Source organism: Nyctereutes procyonoides, unplaced genomic scaffold (genome assembly GCF_905146905.1).
Source record: "Nyctereutes procyonoides isolate TBG_1078 unplaced genomic scaffold, NYPRO_anot_genome, whole genome shotgun sequence".
In the NCBI taxonomy this organism is placed as follows: domain Eukaryota; kingdom Metazoa; phylum Chordata; class Mammalia; order Carnivora; family Canidae; genus Nyctereutes; species Nyctereutes procyonoides.
This window is the reverse complement of record NW_026575154.1, coordinates 434,430-456,647: the sequence shown is the minus strand read 5'-3', so window position 1 is coordinate 456,647 and position 22,218 is coordinate 434,430. Positions and strand designations below refer to the sequence as shown.

At 41.0% G+C, this 22,218-nt stretch overlaps 2 protein-coding genes across 3 annotated transcripts in view; one reads left to right on the top strand and one right to left on the bottom strand.

Annotated features, from left to right (window-relative positions):
* EIF4E (eukaryotic translation initiation factor 4E) overlaps positions 1 to 20,682 on the bottom strand; it is a 103,760-nt gene extending 83,078 nt beyond the window's left edge. The window contains exon 1 of the mRNA XM_055313289.1: positions 20,561 to 20,682. The gene's annotated coding sequence lies outside the window, so the exon portion shown is untranslated. The remainder of the gene's footprint in view (positions 1 to 20,560) is intronic.
* Positions 20,386 to 22,218, top strand: part of METAP1 (methionyl aminopeptidase 1) — a 69,555-nt gene continuing 67,722 nt past the window's right edge. The window contains exon 1 of one of the 2 annotated variants that reach the window (XM_055313287.1): positions 20,386 to 20,603. In XM_055313287.1, the coding sequence (XP_055169262.1) occupies positions 20,490 to 20,603 (114 nt within the window). In that variant the 5' untranslated portion in view covers positions 20,386 to 20,489. The remainder of the gene's footprint in view (positions 20,604 to 22,218) is intronic. The other variant, XM_055313286.1, reaches the window with a different exon arrangement.

Below are 22,218 nucleotides of genomic sequence, written 5' to 3'. Positions count from 1 at the left end.
TATGAAATCTGGGGGCATCTGGATGACTCAGTCGTTAGGTGTTTCACTTGATTTGGGCTCAGGTCATGATCTCAGAGTTGTGAGATGGAGCTCTGTGAGGAGCTATGTGCTCAGTGAGGAGTCTGTTTGGGATTCTCTGTGTTTTTCTCTCCTCCTTGCCTTCCTCTAAAAAAATAAAATATGGACCACAGGAAGCAGTGACTCCACGAACTGATCAGTGAAAATATGCAGACCTTGCTGGGGTTGAGGCTGTCAGATATATACAATTTCTTGGCAGGAGATAAGAGAATTATTTTCTTGAATAACTTAAGATCAGGAGAAAAGACCACCAAATAGTAACATTTTGGGCTCCTAACCCAAGGGTTGGCTTGTTGTCTGACATAACTTGGAGAAGAGAAACGGCAGAAAATGTAAAAAAGAACAAAAGAGTCACATAAGACATGGAAAAGAAATCGAATATATGTGCAACTGGAATTTATTTTTTTAATTTTTATTTTTTGTACATTTGTTTTCATTTAAGTTCAATTTGCCAACATATAATACAACACACAGTGCTCATCCCATCAAGTGCCCTAACTCAGTGGCTGTCACTCAGTTACCCTAACTCCCTGCCCACCTTCCCTTCTGCAACCCTTTGTTTCTCAGTTAGGAGTCTCTCATGGTTTGTTTCCCTCTCTAGTTTTCCCCCACTCAGTTCCCTTCCTTTCCCTTGTAAGCCCTTTCACTATTTCTTATATTCCACATATGAGTGAAACTGATGATTATCCTTCTCTGATTGACTTATTTCACTCAGCATAATACACTCCAGGTCCCTCCACATCGAAGTAAATGGTGGGTATTCGTCTTTTCTGATGGCTGAATAATATTCATATATATGTATATATATGATATATGTGATATATATATTTCTATATATATATGTGATCTATGTGATCTATCTATCTATCTATATCTATCTATCTATCTATCTATCTATCTATCTATCTATCTATCACATCTTCTTTATCCATTCATCTGTCAAAGGATATCCTGGCTCCTTCCACAGTTTGGCTATTGTGAACATTGCTGCTATGAACATTAGGATGCAGGTGTCCCAGCCTTTCACTGCATCTGAATCTTTGGGGTAAATCCCCAGTAGTGCAATAGCTGGGTCGTAGGGCAGTTCTATTTTTAACTCTTTGAGGAACCTCCACACAGTTTTCCAGAGTGGCTGCACCAGTTCACATTCCCACCAACAGTGCAAGAGGGTTCCCCCTTCTCCACATCCTCTCCAACATTTGTTGTTTCCTGTCTTGTTAATTTTCTCCATTCTCACTGGTGTGAGGTGGTATCTCATTGTGGTTTTGATTTGTATTTCCCTGATGGCAAGTGGTGCGGAGCATTTTCTCATGTGCTTGTTGGCCATGCATATGTCTTCTTTGCGAAATTTCTGTTCATGTCTTCTGACCATTTCATGACTGGATTTTTTTGTTTCTTGAGGGTTGAGTTTGATAAGTTCTTTATAGATCTTGGATACTAGGCATTTATCTGATCTGTCATTTACAAATATCTTCTCCCATTCTGTAGGTGGTTGTTTAGTTTTGTTGACTTTCTTTTGCTGTGCAGAAGCTTTTTATCCTGACTGAGTCCCAATAGTTCATCTTTGCTTTTGTTTCCCTTGCCTTCATAGATGTATCTTGCAAGAAGTTGCTGTGGCCAAGTTCAAAAAGGGTGTTGCCTGTGTTCTCCTCTAGGATTTTGAGGGATTTTTGTCTTACATTTAGATCTTTCAACCATTTTGAGTTTATCTTTGTGTATGGTATAAGAGAATGGTCTAGTTTCATTCTTCTACATGTGGCTGTCTAATTTTCCCAGCACCATTTATTAAATAGACTGCCCTTTTTCCAGTGGATATTCTTTCCTGCTTTGTCAAATTAGTTGGCCATAGAGTTGAGGGCCCATTTCTGGGTTCTCTCTTTTTTTTTTAAGATCTTATTTATTTATTCATGAGAGAGAGAGAGAGGCAGAGACACAGGCAGAGGGAGAAGCAGGCTCCATGCAGGAAGCCCGATGTGGGACTTGATCCCAGGTCTCCAGGATCACACCCCGGGCTGAAGGCGGCACTTAACTACTGAGCCACCCGGGCAACCCTGGGTTCTCTATTCTGTTCCATTGATCTGTGTGTCTGTTTTTGTGCCAGTACCATAATGTCTTGATGATCACATCTTTGTAATACAGCTTGAAATCTGGCATTGTGATTTTTTTTTCAATATTCCCCTGGCTATTCTGGGTCTTTTCTGATTCCGCACAAATCTTAAGATGATTTGTTCCAACTCTGTGATGAAAGTCCATGGTATTTTGATAGAGATTGCATGAACATGTAAATTGCCCTGCGTAGCATAGACATTTTCACAATGTTTATTCTCCCAATCCATGAGCATGGAATGTTTTTCCATTTCCTTGTGTCTTCCTCAATTTCTTTCAGAAGTGTTCTGTAGATTTTAGGGTATAGATCCTTTACCTCTTTGGTTAGTTTGTTCCTAGGTATCTTATGCTTTTGGGTGCAATTGTAAATGGGATTGATTCCTTAATTTCTCTTTCTTCAGTCTCAATGTTAGGGTATAGAAATGACATTGATTTCTGTGCATTGATTTTGTATCCTGCCACATTGCTGAATTGCTGTATGAGTTTAGCAATCTTGGGGTGGAATCTTTTGGGTTTTCTACATACAGTATAATGTCATATGCAAAGAGGAAGAGTTTGACCTCTCTGCCAAATTAAATGCCTTTTTGTTATCTGATTGCTGAGGCTAGGACTTATAGCACTGTGTTGAGTAACAGTGGTGAGAGTGGACATCCCTGTAGTGTTCCTGATCTTAGGGGAAAGGCTTTCAGTTTTTCCCCATTGAGAATGATACTCACTGTGGGCTTTTTATAAACGTCTTTTAGGATATTGAGGAAGGTTTCCTCTATCCCTACACTTTGAAGAGTTTTAATCAGGAATGGATGCTGTATTTTGTCAAATGCTTTCTCTGCATCTACTGAGAGGATCATATTATTTCTGTTTTTTCTATTGTTGATGTGATCTATCTTGTTGATTGTTTTATGAGTGTTGAAACATCCTTGCATTCCCGGCATAAATTCCACTTGGTCATGGTGAATAGTCTTCTTAATGTCCTGTTGGATCCTATTGTCTACTATCTTGGTGAAAATTTTTGCATCCATGTGCATCAGGGATACTGATCTATAAGTCTCCTTTTTGGTGGGATCTTGTCTGGTTTTGGAATCAAGGTAATGCTGGCCTCATAAAATGAGTTTGGAAGTATTCCCTCCCTTTCTATCCTGTGGAACAGCTTTAGTAGAATGGGTATTATTTCTTCTTTAAATTTTTGATAGAATTCCCCTGAGAAGCCATCTGGCCCTGGACTTCTGTGTCTTGGGAGGTTTTTGAAGACGGCTTCAATTTTCTCCCTGGTTATTGGCCTATTCAGGTTTTCTCTTTCTTCCTGTTCCAGTTTGGGTAATTTGTGGTTTTCCAGGAATGCATCCATTTCTTCTAGATTGCCTAATTTGTTGGCATATATCTGCTCATAATACTTTTTTTTTAAAGATTTTATTTATTTATTCGTGAGAGACACAGAGAGAAAGAGAGGCAGAGACACAGGCAGAGAGAGAAGCAGGCTCCATGCAGGGAGCCTGATGTGGGACTCAAACCCGGGTCTCCAGGATCAGGCCCTGGGCTGAAGGTGGCACTAAACGGCTAAGCCACCGGGGCTGCCTTCATAATACGTTTTTAAAATCGTTTGTATTTCCTTGGTATTGGTTGTGATCTCTCCTCTTTCATTCATGATGTTATTAATCTGAGTCTTTTCTCTTTTCTTAATAAGGCTTGCTAGAGGCTTATCCATTTTATTAATTCTTTCAAAGAACCAACTCCTGGTTTTGTTGATCTGTTCTACAGTTCTTCTGGTCTCTATTTCATTGTGTTCTGCTCGAATCTTTATTATCTCTCTTCTTCTGGTTGGTGCAAGCTTTACTTGCTCTTCTTTTTCCAATTCCTTTAGGTGCAAGGTTAGCTTGTGTATTTGAGTTTTTTTCCAATTTTTTGAGGGAGGCTTGTATTGTGATGTATTTCCCTGTTAGGACTGCTTTTGCTGTATCCCAAAGATTTTGAATGGTTGTATCTTCATTTTCATTAGTTTCTGTGAATCTTTCTAATTCTTCTCTAATTTCCTAGCTGACCCATTCATCTTTTAGTAGGATGCTCTTTAACCTCCATGTGTTTGAGTTTCTTCCAAATTTCTTCTTATGATTTTTAGTTTCAGAGCATTGTGGTCTGAAAATATGCAGGGCACAATCCCAATCTTTTGCTATCGATTGAGACCTGATTTTTAACTCAGTATGTGGTCTATTCTGGGAAAGTTCCATGTGCACTTGAGACGAATGTGTATTCAGTTGCATTTGGATGGAAAGGTCTCTATGTGTCTGTGAAATCTGTTTGGTCCAGTGTATCATTTAAGGCCCTTGTTTCTGTGGTGATGTTCTGCTTAGAATATCTGTCATTTGCTGAACATGCTGTGTTGAAGTCTCCTACTATTAGTGTATTATCTACATATCTCTTTACTTCAGTTATTAATTTATTGATATACTTGGCAGCTCACACATTAGAGGCATAAATATTCATGATTTTAGGTCTTCTTGTTGAATAGACCCTTTAAGTATGATATAGTGTCCCTCTTCATCTCTTATTACAGTCTTTGTTATGAACTTTATTGATCTGATATGAGGACTGTACCCCAGCTTTTTGAGGATCAATTGAATGGTAAATGGTTCTCCATCCCGTCATTTTCAGGCTGAAGGTATCCTTAGGTGTAAAATGAGTCTCTCTGTAGACAGCAAATAGATGGGCTGCTCTTTTTTTTTTTTTTAAAAAAAAGATTTTATTTATTTATTTATGAGAGACAGAGAAAGAGAGACAGAGGCAGAGACACAGGCAGAGGGAGAAGCAGGCTCCATGCAGGGAGCCTGATGCGGGACTCGATCCTGGACTCCAGGATCATGCCCTGGGCTGAAGGCAGACACTAAACCACCAAGCTACCCAGGGATCCTTGGGTTTTGCTCTTTTATTCAGTCCGATACCCTGCATCTTTTGATGGGATCATTTGGTCCACTCATGTTCAGAGTAACTACTGAAAAACATGAATTTACTGTTATTGTATTACCTATTCAGTCCCTGGTTTTGTGATTTCTTTTTTTTTTTTTTTTTAAGATTATATTTATTTATTCATGAGAGACACACACACACAGAGGTAGAGACACAGGCAGAGGGAGAAGCAGGCTCCATGCAGGGAGCCCGACACGGGAATTGATCCCGGGACTCCAGGATCATGCCCTAGGCCAAAGGCAGGGGCCAAACCGTTGAGCCTTCCTGGGATCCCCTTGTAGATTGTTTCTTTGGGCTCTCTCTTTTTATTTTTTTTACAGGGTCCCCAAGTATAGCTTTATAATTGTATTTCTGAATTGAATTTCTGACATTGTATTGAAATCCAAATTCTGTAACTCTGTGGCAGAGAGTATTTTTTCCTGTTCTTTATTTTGTGGTGAATTCTTCCTTCTAGTCATTTTGTCCAGTGCAGAGTGGCTGTATGAGCGGGCTGAGTCAAAAATATCAACCACGACCCAAGTGAAATAAACCCTAAATGATTCTGAAGAGGTCAGAGACTAGAAAATAAAAGAACAAGAAGAACAGAACAAAATTAAACAAAAGGATGCCTAAAGTGAAAAGTCTATTTTAAAACAAAGTAATAAAAATAAAAAGCCAAAAACCAAATACAAAGAAGAAGAAAAAAAATAAAGAAAAGAGAAAAAAAGGGGGGGATGGTCGTGGTGAGGAAGTGGTAGTGGAGATAGAATGTAGCCTATCTGAAGGGTCCTAGAGGGTGATCCTCTTGGTTCTGAGTGTATTTTGTTCTGTATGTTAGATGATGCCCAATCCCAAATTTATATAAACCAGTAACAGTATATAAAGCCCCAACATTTCTATTTGTCCCTTTGTTGATGATGTTTGCTTTGATTACTTGATTAAGGAGGCATCTGTTGAGCTTGTCAACTCTGAAGTTACTTTTCCTCCTTTGTGATTAATAAGAATTTGTGGGGAAATATTAAAATCATGTAAAAATTTTATTCTTTATCAAATGGGCAATTTATTCATTTATCATTTTATAGCAGTGAATGATTTATGAATCCTTATTTCCTACTTTATTTAATGGGCTATAATCTATTACTCTTATTATTTTGGTTCTTTTTAGCAGAGACTGATTATTTATTTATTTATTTATTTATTTATTTATTTTTAAGATTTTATTTATTTATTCATGAGAGACACAGAGAGAGACAGAGAGAGAGAGAGAGAGAGGCAGAGACACAGGCAGAGGGAGAAGCAGGCTCCATGCAGGGAGCCTGACATGGGACTCGATCCTGGGTCTCCAGGATCAGGCCCTGGATTGGAGGCGGCGCTAAACCGCTGAGCCACCCGGGCTGTCAGAGACTGATATTTAGAAGCCAAGATCTGGCACTAGGTAAGATCCTTCTATTGGGATGATGCAGGTCTCAGCCTCGCTCAGTGGGTAGAGCTAAGGAATATGTTTATATTTACAGACGCACATATACTTACAATTAAATGTATATTTATGTCTATATATTGAAAACCATAGCTCACACTGATTTCTCCCATTTCATTCACCACCACAGGGTTTCTTTTTAGTGTTCCGCCTTTCCTTACTTGCAACTACATTTTCTGACAGAAAGAAAATTGGCTTTGTTTATTCTTAACATATTTATTTGTTGGATCCAGCATACACAAAGAATCCCCATTGTTGTTCTTCCCCTCTTGTGTATGCATTTTCTTCTTATCATACATGGACTCCAACACCCCATATCAGTCTTCTCCTTCACTGGTATGATTTCCTTACCCAACTCAGGCTTGGACACCCCACATCTGCCCCCTTACCCTCTGGATCTCCTTCTCATACAGATAGGTTCTGACTACCCATGTTGGCCTGCACTTCTGGAGGGATGCATACCTTACCTCCATTAGGCTCTGACTTTCCATGTTAAGCTGTCCTGCTGTGCAAGCACCCTCCTCAACATACTCAGGCGTTGACTCCCCTTGCCAGCTTGTCACTCTCTGGGCATGTCCTTCTCACTGTGCTCTGGTCATGACATCCCAGGTAGGCCCATTACTCTGCAGAGATATCATCATGCTGGGGCTCTGACATCCTACCTCGGGCATCTCCCTTGGGAGAGACATCTGTTTTACACCTACTGTCAGAGCTTGAGCAGGATGAAAAGGGAATCCCCTAAAGAAAAGGTGCCCAGTGTGGGTGGCAGCCTGAGTGGGGTGCATGCAACATCAGGGTCTGATACTTAGCATCAAGTTGTCCCTCACATTGACTCCCTCCACACCCCACTTAGGTTTTGATGCTCTATTCTGAGCTGCACTGGCCCTCATGCCTGCACAGACTATTTCCTCACCTCTTTGAGCTTTGATGCCCTGCAGAGGTGGGTTCCCCTCACCTTCCCATGGACACTTTTCTTATACTGCCTGGTGCTAAGTACTGAGAATCTCTTAAAAAAAAACCAACAAAACTAAGTAGGAAGACTTGCTCCTTCAGATATCAAACCTTAATACGAAGTTATATTCAGTACGGTATAGAAGCAAAGGGATAGACAAATAGACTAATATCATTTAATAATGTCAAGACACAAATACACTCACAGATGGATCCTTCATTTAAGATGAAAGCATGCAGAGCAGAAGGAAAAGGGTGGACTTCAAAAAATGAAGCTTTTGTGTCCTGTTTAAGGAATTGTTGCCTTCTATAACATCACAGAGATATTTTCTGATGTTATTATCTAGAACCTGTATTGTTTTACCTTCACATTTATATGTCCAATCCCAAGAAACTGAATTTTTACATGGCTATCCAGAAAAAAAAAAAGAAATATGAGCCTAATACAGAAGTCTCAAGGAAGTTAGACTTCTTGCATAGTGGTTAGGCACCAACAGGGAGTATTCCAAGAGAAGTTAAAGTCGAAGCTGCAGCTTTCTTAAGGTCTGACCTCAGAAACTTTAGCATTCACTTGATCCAACATGTTCATCTGTGAGGAAGATTGTGGTGGGGATGATGCAAATTGTGAAGTAGAGCCCTTGTTGCTTGAGAATGGAATAAAAAAGAAGTAGTCTTTTGGCCAGCAGATTGAAATTATAGGCCATCTATGTGAGATTTTGGAAGCAAGAGTTGAGGAGAAGGAGCTTCTGGCTCTGTTTCCTAAGGAAAGTAGGCATGGCCATGATGTTATTAGAGGATAGGTCTAGTAATAAGGCAGTAGCAGCATTTACTAACTAATCTCCCCAGACCCCACCTCTGAGAAGCCACTAGGTTCTCACTGGACCTTATCCACACACAGTGAAAATGCTGTAGTCATTTTTGCTAACACAAATTCAATATTAAGGTATTTAAAAAAAATTTTTTTTAAAGTGGATGTTAGGTCCATTGACAGGTGCCTATTTCATTCATTTATTTATTCTACAGATAGTTATTGAATGCTATAGCAAAGACTGCTAGATGCTGATCGAACTCATATTCTCTTGTTTCCAGTGATCACATTTTCTAGCATCACTTGGAATATGATGTGGCCAGTGATTGACTTCTGGCCAGTGTAATGGGCTAGAGTGAGGTGTATCACTCCCAGGGTTGGCCTGTTAATTCTCATGTACAAGGATGCTTATGTGTCAGCCTATCCTCAAGTGATGATCCCAAGAATCTATGAGGTGGTGGGGATAAAAGATGGATACTGAATCTCTGATGACTAAGAGGACAGGGCTTCCTTGGCTGACCAATAGCTGACTCTGACACAAGAGAGACAGAAACTTTTTTCTTAAGCCACTGAGTTTTGGGATTGTTATAGTAGTTAGCCATCCCTGATTAATACTAACGCAATGCCTATTCTGTACCAGCCCTCATTCTGGATACTTGGGACACAACAGCAAACAAACAAGAGAGACAAGCTTTCTGCTTTCACAGGACATGTTATAGAAGAGGAGGCAGACAATAAGCAGTAATCTTTTACATTCATATGGTGCTTTTTAGTTCACAAAGTATTTTCATAGGCACCAACTCATTTGATTTTCATATTTTACAGATGAAGAAATAAAGCTCAAAGATTTTCCTTATTTTGCACAAGACAAAGTTAGAAACTAGATACATGGAGCTCAGTTTTCTGACTCCCAACATATTGTTCATACCATGTTTTTTCTAATACAAGGATATGACAGGGCAAAGAAGAGTCCTTGTCAGAAAACTCCATTATTCAGTTTTTTTTTTAAACAGCATATTATGTGGAAGTCTAAGAATCTTTATGGCCATACTGATTGTAAGAGCACAATGTAGAAGACAAAGTAAATTGTCTATCAGCAGAAGAATGCGTATATTGTGGCATCTTCAGAGAACAGAACACTATATTATAGGAAATATAAACAACCTCAAGCAGTAAGTGTCAACAAAGACGGATGTCACAATCCTAATGAAGAATGAAGGTAAGATAAGACTACAAACAATATAAAGCCACTATAAAATTTGAAGATAATCATGGGAACAATAAAACCAACTTTAGGATAATGACTCCCCTCAGGAGAGAGGGAGCTACCTGGGGAGGGATACACTGAGCACTTCAACTATATTGGCCATATTCCATTTCTGAAGATGGGTGATAGGTACAATGTTGTTCTGGATTTTCTTCCATTTTCTTCCATTTGTGGATCTGCTCCACCCTTCTCAATCCAGGCCTCTGCCCTGAGGGGATTACTCACAGGGTCCACGTGTAGATCCATGGGCTCCTTATTCTTTTAGCTTTTAAAGGATTGGAAGGAAGGAGGGAAGAGAATGAGGTCTCAGATTCCTGACTTTAGGGTTGCTTTGGGTTGGTTAGGTCTCTTAGGCAACGATCACAGCTCCTGTCAGAGGCCCTCTCCTCCCAGCTTACTCTAAGTTTTGGTATTTGCCTGGGCCCCTCAGTCCTTCAAGCCATTTCTTTCAATGGAAATCTTCCCCATTGTTAACTGTTTATTGCAGAGTTATTGCATTTCTGTCATTTTTCTGACACTGACTTGCCTTGGTACATAGTCCCTTTTTTAAAAATTTTTATTTATTTATGATAGTCACACAGAGAGAGAGAGAGAGAGAGACAGAGAGAGGCAGAGACAGAGGGAGAAGCAGGCTCCATGCACCAGGAGCCCGACGTGGGATTCGATTCCGGGTCTCCAGGATCACGCCCTGGGCGAAAGGCAGGCGCCAAACTGCTGCGCCACCCAGGGATCCCTGGTACATAGTCCCGTTATGAAATCCTTCACTCTTCCCAAATTATCCAGCTTGAGAATGTCATCTGCATCTTCCTGGATTCTAACTAATACACTAGGCATTCTCTCTTTCTTTCTTGAAACACACATACATGATTTTTTTTTTGTATATTTGAAATAATTCATATTTACCAAAAACTTAAGGAAAAACATTTAGTGAGCACTTATATGTTAAGCATTGTGATTGTGGTAATGATTGAGAATAGAGAGAAAAACAAGATATAAACCTTCAGGTCACAAGAAACCTTCATGTCACAGTCTAGTAAGAAAGACAGATGAAAAATTACAGGCAATGAAGTATAGTGGTTTAGAGCAAGGGATTTATAGTCAGACTTTCAGACTTTCAGACTTGAGCTCAAGTCCAGGCTAAGCCACTTACTGGGTCATTGTGGAGATTAAAAGTGACCCCATTAGCATCTATACTTACTTACTATATGCTGAGCATAAATAGATGGATGCTGTGATCTCTTTGTGCTTAGCATAAATTAAGTCTTCAATAAATAGTACTTAAAATTATTGCCAATTGCAATAATAGCACTTTATGCCTGGCTTAGAGGTAGCACTGAGAAGGTACTGATTAGCTAGAACTGAGGTCACTGAAGTTTAATGGGTGAAGTGATGTCTGAGCTGGATCTTGAAGAAATAGCAACTTTACCAAGAAATTAAGTAGGGAAAGGCAGAGGGAACAGCATGTATAAGAACATGGAAGAATGAAATAGCATTGTGTGTTTAGGGAAACAAGAGTGGTTTGTTATTGCTGAAGGGTCAGGCCATGGCATGAAAAGTAATGAGAGATGAGACCAATGAGTTAGACAAGGGGTATACACAAAGGTTTGGGCTTGATCCTGCAGGTCATGAGCATCTAGAAAGAACTTACAAAACCTTCTTTTATACTGAAATAATTTCAAATTTAGAGAAAAGTTACAAGAATTGTAAAAAGAAAGCTAGTATACCCAGGTTCCCTAACTGTTAACATTCTACCACAAATGTCTTATTTACTTTCTCTCTCAGAATATACATATATAATTATATATTCATATATATGCTGAACCAATACTGTAACTACAATATAACTGTCAAAATCAGGAAATTCTTTTTTTTTTAATTTTTATTTATTTATGATAGTCACACACAGAGAGAGAGAGAGAGGCAGAGACATAGGCAGAGGGAGAAGCAGGCTCCATGCACTGGGAGCCCGATGTGGGACTCGATCCCGGGTCTCCAGGATCGCGCCCTGGGCCAAAGGCAGGCGCTAAACCACTGCGCCACCCAGGGATCCCCCAAATCAGGAAATTCTTAAGGATACAGTACTATCTTTGTATTTCCTTTACGGCAAGACCATTTTTTTCTTTTTATCCAAAATCCAGCCCAGGTTCAGGCATTCCATTTAGTTGTCCTGTCTCTTTAGTCTCTCAATCTGGGAGACTTCCTTAAATCTTCCTCTTTGGGATACTGACATTTTGAAGAGCACAGATCATTTATATTGTAGATTGTTTTCTGTTTGGGTTCGACTGATGTTTCCTAATAGAATCAATTATGCATTTCTGCCAAGAACATCACAGAAGATATATTGTGTTCTCATTGTTTCATATCAGAAGGTGCACAAAGTCAATGTGTCTTATTACTGGTGATTTTAACTTTGATAACACAGTTAAGAGAGTATCTGAAAGGTTTCTTATTGTGAAGTTCTTCTTTTTTATTATTTTTTTAAAGATTTATTTATTTTAGAGAGAGGAAGAAAGGGCATGCATGCATGCACACGTGAGTGGAAGGAGGGGCAAAGGGCAAAGGAGAGAGAGAATCTCAAGGAGACTCGCTGCTGAGCATGGAGTCTGATGCAGGGCTCCATCCCATGACCTGAGCCAAAATCAAGAGTCAGAAGCTCAACTGACTGAGCCATCCAGGCACCCCTATTTTGTCTTTTTAAGTGACAAATATTTTGTAGGGAGTTCAATTGAGATGATGTAAATATCCTGTTCCTTAAGAACCTTTCACTTAGTCAAAATGTCCATTTATTTTAGCATCTGTTGATGATTCTGGCCAGAATAAATCACTGCTATAATGATTGCTGTATGGTGATTTTCTAGCTCTGTTATTCTTTCCATTATTTATTTTTTCTAGTTTTATTTTAATTTCTTAATTGAAGTATAGTTGACACACAATGTTACATTAGTTTCAGATGTACAACATAGTGATTTGACAACTCTATACATGATATTATGCTCATTACAAGCATAGCTACCATCTGTCACCATACAAAGCTATTTCAATACCTTTGTCTAGGGATCCCTGGGTGGCGCAGCGGTTTGGCGCCTGCCTTTGGCCCAGGGTGCGATCCTGGAGACCCGGGATCGAATCCCACATCGGGCTCCCGGTGCATGGAGCCTGCTTCTCCCTCTGCCTGTGTCTCTGCCTCTCTCTCTCTGTGACTATCATAAATAAATAAAAATTAAAAAAAAAAAGAATGATCTTTAAAAAAAAAAATACCTTTGTCTATAATCCCTATGCTGTACTTTGATCCCGATGACTTTATCCCATTGTATAACTGGAAGGCTGTACTTACCACTCCCTTTCATCCATTTTGCCCCTTCCCCCCAATATCCCCTTTGGCAACCATCAGTTTGTTCTTTCTATTCCTGCATTTTATTTGTTCATTTGTTTTGTTTTCTAGAGTACACATATAAATGATCACACAGTATTAATCTTCCTTTGACTTATTTCACTTACCATAATATCTTATAGGTCCATCTATATTGTTACAAATGACAAGATCTCACCCTTTTTGTGGCTAATATTCCACTGCATATACATATACCACCTCTCCTTTATCCATTCATCTATCAATGAAACTTGGATTGCTTCCATATTTTGGCTACTGTGAAGTAATGCTGCAATAAACATAGAGGTGAATATATCCTTTCAAATTAGTGTTTTTGTTTTCTTTGGATAAATTCTCAGTAGTGGAATTACTGGTATGTATGGTATTTATCTTTTTAATTTTTTGAGGAACCCCCATACAGTTTTTCACCATGGCTGTATCAATTTGCATTCCCACCAACAGTGTATGAGGGCTCCTTTTACTCTGCATCTGTGCCAATACCTTTGTTTTTTTATTTTAGCCGTTCAGACAGGTGTGAGTGATATCTCATTGTGGTTTTGATTTGCATTCCCCTGATTAGTCATGTTGAGCTTCTTATGTGTCTGTTGGCCATCTGTACATCTCTTTGGAAAAATGTCTATTCAGATTCTCTGCCCATTTTTTTAATTGATTTTTTTTTTTTTTTGGTGTTGAGTTGTATAAACTCTTTCTATATTTTGGGTATTAACCCCTTATCAGATGTATCACTTGCAAATATCTTCTCTTATTCAGTAAGTTGCCTTTCTATTTTGCTGATAGTTTCCTTTGGTATGCAAAAAAACGTTTTACGTAGGTTTAGTCCCAATACTTTACTTTTGTTTTTGTTTCTCTTGCCTGAGGAGATATATCCATAAATATGTTGCTACAGCTTATATCCAAGAGATTACTGCTTATATTTTCTTTTAATTTTATAGTTTCAGGACTCACATTTTGGTCTTTAATCCATATTGTGTTTATTTTTGTGTATGGTGTAAGAAAGTCGTCCAATTTCATTCTTTTGCATGTAGCTGTCCAGTTTTCCCAACATTTGTTGAAGAGACTGTTTTTTCCCCCATTGTATATTCTTGCCTCTTTTGTCATAGATTAATAAACCAAAGAGGTATGGATTTGTTTCTAGACTTTCTATCCTGTTCATAGTGACATATGTGTCTATTTTTGTGCCAGTGTTATATACCAGTTTTGATTGTTATAGCTTTGTAATGTATCTTGAAATCTGGGATTGTGGTATCTCCAGTTCTTTCTTGATTGCATTGACTCTTCAAAGTCTTTTGTGGCTGTATATAAATTTTAGGATTATTTGTTTTAGTTCTGTGAACAATGCTACCGGTATTTTGATTGGTATTGCACTGAATTTATAGATTGCTTTGGGTAGTATGAACATTTTAGTGATGTTAATTCTTTCAATCCATGAGCATGGAATATCTTTCCATTTGTTTGTGTCCTCTTCAATTTCTTTCAGTCTTAAAGTTTCAGAGTATACGTCTTTCCACCTTCTTGGTTAAGTTTACTCCTAGGTATTTTATTCTTTTTGGTGCAATTGTAAATGAGATTATTTTCTTAATTTCTCTTTCTGCTACTTTGTTGTTAGTGTATAGAAGTATACAGATTTCTGTAATTAATTTTGTAGCTTGTAATGTTACTGAATGCATTTATCAGTTCTAATAGATTGTTGGTAGTCTTTGGGATTTCCTATATATAGTATCATGTCATCTGCAAATAGTGAAAGTTTTACTTCTTCCTTTCCAATTTGGATGCTTTTTATGTCTTTTTCTTGTCTGATTGGACTTCTAGTACTATGTTGAACAAAAGTGATGATCATGGACATCCTTGTCTTGTTCCTCATCTTAGAATAAAAGCTCTCAGATTTTTTCCAATTTCTAAGTTGACAATCTGTTGTAAAGAAGTGCTTACTTTTCCCACCCATTTGCTTGTTTATTTAATGTATTTTTATCAGTTAGGATTCATGGAATACTATTTTTTTCAGTTGGTTATCATCTCATACTATCATTATTTATTCTGGTGCTCAAATTGTATTCAGTTTGGCCAGTGGGAGATGCTTTGACTTGGCTACTGTGTCCTTCCTCTACTCTCCATAATTTTTGTGCTCTACCTTATGTTCTGGTACAATGAGACTTTCCAGACTTGTACTTTCCCTGCTCTGTTCCTGGAATGAACCAGCTCTTCAAGGAGATCTGATTCCTTTTAGTAGAGAATACTATTTCAAGATCTGAAAATTAAGCATGCTTATTGCCTCTAAGTATCCTTAGTGGTCAGAACTTCATATACCTACATATACACATGTCCATATTATATCTATCTATTAATCAAAACCTTGAGTTCAGGTCAATATTTCTTTTTCTTTTAAAAATTTTATTTATTTATTCATGAGAGACACAGGGAGAGAGGCAGAGATACAGACAGAGGGAGAAGCAGGGTCCATGCAGGGAGCCCGAGGCGGGACTCGATCCCCAGACCAGGATCACGCCCTGAGCTGAAGGCAGGCACTCAACTGCTGAGCCACCCAGGCGTCCCACACATCAATATTTCTAATTTCAATACACCACCACATGATTCACCCTAGCCTTCAACTTATATATATATATATATATATATATATATATATATATATATTTAAATTTATTTATTTATTCATGAGAGACACAGGGAGGCAGAGAGAGAGGCAGAAGCAGGCTCCCTGAAGAGAGCCTGATTCACGACTTTATCCCAGGACCCTGGGATCATGCCTTGAGCCAAAGGCAGAGGCTCAACCACTGAGCCATCCAGGTGACCCTCATTTCCCTTTTATGTACCAAATCCCCTATTTCTTTGACTGTGTTCTTAGCTTTGGCCTTCGTGGTCCACAGATCTCCTTAGTCCTATTTCCTTGCCAGCAACTCTGCAGGCTCTGGCCAACTTTTGACCCTGGCTCCAGCTCTCCAAGCCCCATATTAGTGAAGGATTTTAAGCAGTGGAAAGCCATGATCAGATTTATCTCGGAGAACAATCAGCTTGATGGCAGGGTAGATTCAATGGATTAAAGGCAGTTAAGAAGCTACTGTAATAGTCTAAGCAAAGGCTTAAAATGGCCTAAACTAAAGCTGCAGCCATAAGAATAGAGAAAACACATTAAAAAAATATTTAGAGGCTAAAATCTATAGCACGAGTGATTCATTTGATGTGGGGGGATGAGGAAGAGAAAGGGCCTAATTTTTAATTTGGGAGACAAGAGTAGATAAGGATGTCACTAAGCCAGACAAAGAATTTAGGAGAAAAAGCAGATTTAAAGAGCAAAAGTGGCTAAATAGAAGATTAATTGTTTCTTTTTGGCCAAGTTGGATTTGAAATGTCCATGGACACTGGAAATATAGTAGCTGGTTGGAGAGATGGCTTTGGACTTAGACATAATCTCGAAAGTGCTTCTCTTTCTGCAGAAGTCCCAGGAAACAAGTGCCAAAGGATTTTTTTTTTTTTTTACAGTTGAGTGATACTTATATTTTAAAGATTATTTGAGAAAGAGAGAGAGAGAGGGAGAATGACCAGGAGGAGGGATAGAGGGAAGCTGACTCCCCACTTAGCAGGGAGCCCGGACGTCAGGTCCTGGGATCATGACCTGAGTGGAAGGCAGATGCTTTACCAACTGAGCCACCTAGGTGCCCCAAAAAGATTCTTTATAAATGCCAAATTCTCACTGAGATTCTGAAGTACCTTCTTCCTTCTGGAAGTGGGTTGGCTGAACTTTGCCCACAGGAATTAAAACAAGAATAAATGTCCAATGGGGACTTTGAGTTAAAATCTCAGAAGGAAGAGAAGAATAAAACAGGGACTCTGACATAATTTTGTAAAAATCTCCTATTTTGTCACTTTTTAATGGTTAAACAAAAGATATCTGGATGATTATTTTAAGAATAGCTAGAAAAGTGGTCTTAGGAAGTTTATGTCACTCAACAGCTTGTTTTGTGGGGGGTGAGAAGGACCAAGGAAGGAGAAGCCAATGACAAGGCTAACTAAGTATCACTTATGCACTTCATATTCCTAAGCACTTCATAAAATCTATCCAATGTGATCATCGCAAAACTCTATGGGTAGGTTACTCTAGCCTGCATTTTGTAGATAAGGAAAGTAAGCTTAAATAAGTGGCTCATGGAGGGTGCCTGGGTGGCTCGGCAGTTTAGTGTCGCCTTCAGCCCAGGGTGTGATCCTGGAGACCCGGGATCCAGTCCCACGTCGGGCTCCCTGCTTGGAGCCTGCTTCTCCCTCTGCCTGTGTCTCTGCCTCTCTCTCTCTCTCTCTCTCTCTCTGTGTGTGTCTCATGAATAAATAAAATATTAAAAAAAAATAAGTGGCTCAGGGAAACATGATTAAGGAAGGAGAGTTGGAGGTAGAGGTTTCAGCCCAGGTCTGCCTATCTTAATGCAACATCAGTGCTCTTAATTGCCCCACAGCATTGCTTTTCTAAAGGTGGAAGGACAGAGTAGCTTCCAGAGCAGACAGCCAGCAAAAGCAGGAGTCTCCTGCTTTTCCAGTCTTTCCTAGCCTGAGAAGAACCCTGGGGTCTTTTGGACTAGAATTTTCAATAATTCCTGTTCCTCTATTTGTTTAGCTTAATCTGAACACAAGCTATCAGGGGACAACAAACTGGAATTCCTCCAGATTGGATGGAAAAAGATTGCAAGGGATCTAAACATACTACAAGATATAAGGGGATGCAGTTAAGACTGACAAACCATAAGCCATGACAATCTCAGATATAGAGCTGTCAGGTAGAAAAGGAATAGTACTTTGTGTTTTTCCTAAATCTAAGATGAATCCATGGCATAATCTTATGTGAAAATGTAGAATAAAAAGTTTTATCAATAACTGCAAATATGTGAACACTGAATATGCCTGTGGATAAGGACTGATGGTAACCAGGGCAAATGAAACATTGATTTGTTTAGGTAATTGTAATGTGGTCAATTTGTCTTGATTTTTTCTTTTTTAAGTACTATTTTGAAAAAAAGAAAAGTTGACAAATAATAGCAAACACATAGGGGAAAACATACAAATGTTGATAATTAGAGAAAAATGTTCGGCCTTATTATAAAAAAGATACAATTTTCCATTTATCAAAATGACAAGTATCAAAAATAGATAATAACCAGCACTAGTAAAGTCTCAGGAAATAATACGTCAGACTAGTTCTGACCAGATTATAAATTTGTATATGCTTTTAAAGGAAAATTTGACAAATTATATCATAAAAAATAAATAGTGACAACCCTTTGATGCAGTAATTCCATTTTTAAGAATATATCTTCTGGAGAGCTGGGTGGCCCAATAGGTTAAGCATCTCACTCTTGGTCTCAGCTTAGGCCTTGGTCTGGGGTTGTGAGTTTGAGTTCCATGTTGGGTTCCATGCTCCATATGGAGCCTACTTAAAAAAAAAAAAAAAAAAAGATATATATATATATATATATATATATATATGCCAAGTAAATAAGGATGTACACAAAGTTCTAGCTAAAAGGGTATTCACTGAAGCCTTGCTTATAATATATAACAATTATAAATAACTTAAGTGTTTATTATTAGTGAACTTGGTCCAGCAAATTATCCATACAGTAGAATATTATGCAGACATTAAAATTATGTGGTACATTTTATTATAATTAAGTCAAAATTTTAATGATCTAATAATTAAATCAATAATAAATTAAATTATACTGTATTTAATGACAGTAAAGGAAGTTCATGATGCAATAACTGAAGAAAGCATGTAAAGATTCTGCCTGGAATGGTCCAGTTTTTGTTAAAAAAATACTTTATATATACATATACACATATGTATCATATAACGCACATGCATCTATACACATATATATTTAGTAGTTGAGATCTTCTTGCTTAGGTGTAACTTTTAAAAATGTATTTGAGGGGGCAGCCCGGGTGGCTCAGCGGTTTAGCGCCGCCTTCAGCCCAGGGCCTGATCCTGGAGACCCGGGATTGAGTCCCCCGTCAGGCTCCCTGCATGGAGCCTGCTTCTCCCTCTGCCTGTGTCTCTGCCTCTCTCTCTCTCTCTCTCTTTATGTCTCTCATGCATAAATAAATAAAATCTTTATAAAAAATGTATTTGAGAGAAAAAAATGTATTTGAGGTCACCTGGGTGGCTCAGTCCATTATGCAACTGCCTTCCACTCAGGTCAGGATCCCAGGGTCCTAGGATTGAGCCCTGTATCCCTGCTCCTCCTCTCTCCCCCTCTCCCTCTGTCCCCACCCCCTCTGCTCTTTTCTTCCTTTGTCTCAAATATATAAATAAAATCTTTAAAAAAATGTATTTGATTTTATTACATTATTTATCTGTATTGCTTAGACAGCAAAACTTATTAAAAAGAGTATTTCTCCTCTATCAAATATGTAAGATCAAAAAAAAAATACGGATTAGATTAACACGGAGTTCACAACACTCAGCTGATGATCAGTAAGTATTGGTTCCTCTCCCTTCCCTGGTGGCAGGAGGTGTTCGAGCACAAGTTAGAAAATGGCAGATCTGGGGTTTAGTTGAAGAGATTTAGGCAACAAGTTGCATCAGATGACCTCTAAAGCTCCTTTCAAGCCTGATGTTTCACGGTTAACAGAATTCTTCCCTATTCACCTTTCGAACAATCAGCTCGGATAATAGAGATGATTGTTTTTTTTTTTTTTTAATATCCAGTAGTTGTTGTGTTACTAGCATTGTACATCGTGAGTGGGGAGGTAGTGTGAGAAAACATCAGGCAAATCTCAGCCCAGCTCCTCCTGACAGCTCTCTGGCTCCCCTTTTTGTGAATGACTGAGTGGTGGTCCTTAGGCCTCAGAGCCGACACTACCCGAGAGAAACACAACTTTGAAAAGGGAATCACCTTCCTCTTCCAAGGAGCTGCCGGGTGGACCAAGGCAGAGGAGCGAGGTGTCCTTTGCAGCTGCTCGCGAGTGGGGGGCACTGAGGACCCTGCGATCGCAAGGCGCGGCCGCGCGCTGTCTAGGTACGGAGAGCGCGGGACGTGGGGGCCCCGCCCCGGGGGCCGCACCTGGCCTTCCCCTCCCGGCGCCGGGAGGTTCCGCTCGCCCGGGACGCGCGCGAGCCCGCGCGGAGCCGGCGGAGGTGCCCGCCCGGCTCCCTCTCAGCCCCCACGTGCGCGCCGCGCGCGGGGAGGCGGGGCCGCGCGCGGGGGCGGGGCGAAGGCGGCGGGCGGGGGCGGGGCGAGGGGCGGGGCGGGGCGCCAGTTGCGCGCGCGGGGCGGGGGCGGGGACGGGGCGGGGACGGGGCGGGGGCGGGGCGCGCAGCGTGGTCTGGGCCGGTCGGGCGCTCCTCCTGCTTCCGCGCCCAGGCCCGGCGGGCCGAGCTCCTCCCCCGCCTCGGCCTCTGTCCCCTCCTCTGCCCTCCCTCCTCCCCCTCCCCCTCTTCCTCCGTGAGGCGCTCCTCCAGCAGCCAGGCAGCATGGCGGCCGTGGAGACGCGGGTGTGCGAGACGGACGGCTGCAGCAGCGAGGCCAAGCTCCAGTGTCCTACCTGCATCAAGCTGGGCATCCAGGGCTCGTACTTCTGCTCCCAGGTAGACAGACGCCCGCTGCTCCGCGGCGCCGCCGCCGGCGGACTTCCTCCCCTTTCCGCCTGCCCTCGCGGCCGGTCGGGGCGCGCTCCTCCTCTTCCCCCTCCCCGGCCGGCCGGCCGCGCTTCCTCCCCCCGCCCCCCGGCCGCAGCGCCGCCGCCCCCTCCCGCCGGCGGCGATCTCGGGCCCCTCGGACGCGGGCGCGGTCTGCAGCGGCCATGTGGGCTGGGGGCGGAAGCCGACTTGGCCGGGGTAGCCCGGCGCGGAGGGGCGGGTTCCCGCCGCGCATCTTCTGCCCTTGCGGGGCCGGAAGGTGTGCGGGCTGCCCCGGACAGGTGGGGACGGCCTGGGGCGGGGCAGCCCAGCCGTGCGGGGCGGGGCGGGGCGCGGCGGGGCGCGGCGGGGCGCGGCGCGGCCGGGTGGTCCCTGTGGTCCCTCTGGTCCCGGCGGGACGCGGCGTCGGGGGGGACTCCTGGGTCCTGCGGACGGGCTGCCCGGGTCGCAGACAGAAGGAAAGCCAGCTCCAGCCCCACCTCCCTCCCTGTTTCACTACCTCTCTTTGACACTAAGCACCTCCGGGTGTGGGGATGAGTAGGGGTCTGTAATCCAGGCTTTTGCGGTGGCCTCCAGAATTATTAATCTGGAAAGCCGTAAGTTAGTGCTATGAGTCACCCTTCTCATGTACTGAATTTCCCACCGAGTGAAAAAAGTCAGTTCCATTAAGGTTTATGCTTTAAGGCCGCCGAGTATTCTAACAAGTTCTGTGCAGTGGAGCAAACCCAGCGTTGAATAGTGAGTGTCCTGACGGGAACGTGTGCTCGTGTTTATGTTTACTGAAAAGTCCTGGAGTTCGGTTGCATTTGGGCACTCAAGAGTATTGGCAGAGCAGCGGGGGTATGACTCTTAGTTACAGTCCAGGTTTGGTGAAGAGAGACACATGAAAAGTTCAAGTATTAAATTAGTAGCGCCCTGTGGGGAGAAGAGCCTGAACAAAGAGTCTGAAGGCCTGGTCAGGGCCCTGCCCTTGCCAAGTACTGTGCAGTCTTACCTAACCTTTTCTGAGCTCCAATCCTACCACTGTGCAGAGGGGAAGATAATACTTTTACTGACACATTTCTTCACAGGTTGTTCTGGAGCTCAGATTATCCAGTGAATGTGAAATGCTGGTAAAACCTGAAGCACTTTATTTTTTTTGATATTTATTTATTATTTATTTATTTATTTATTTATTTATTTATTTATTTATTTATTTATTTATTTATTATAAAGTTTTTTATTTATTCATGAGAGACATAGAGAGAGAGGCAGAGACACAGGCAGAGGGAGAAGCAGGCTCCATGCAGGTTGCCCGACGTGGGACTCGATCCCGGGACTCCAGGATCACACCCTGGGCCAAAGGCAGGCACCAAACAGCTGAGCCACCCAGGGATCCCCCCACTTTTTTTTTTTTTTTTAAAGACTGTCAGTTCAATGCAACACTACCATATGAAAAATATGAATGGATGGAATGAAAACAAATACATGAGAACAATAAATACAGTAATAGGAATATTTTAAATGTAAAATCTATAAACATAAAGACCTACGCAAAATACATAAATAAATCCTTCAGGTCACA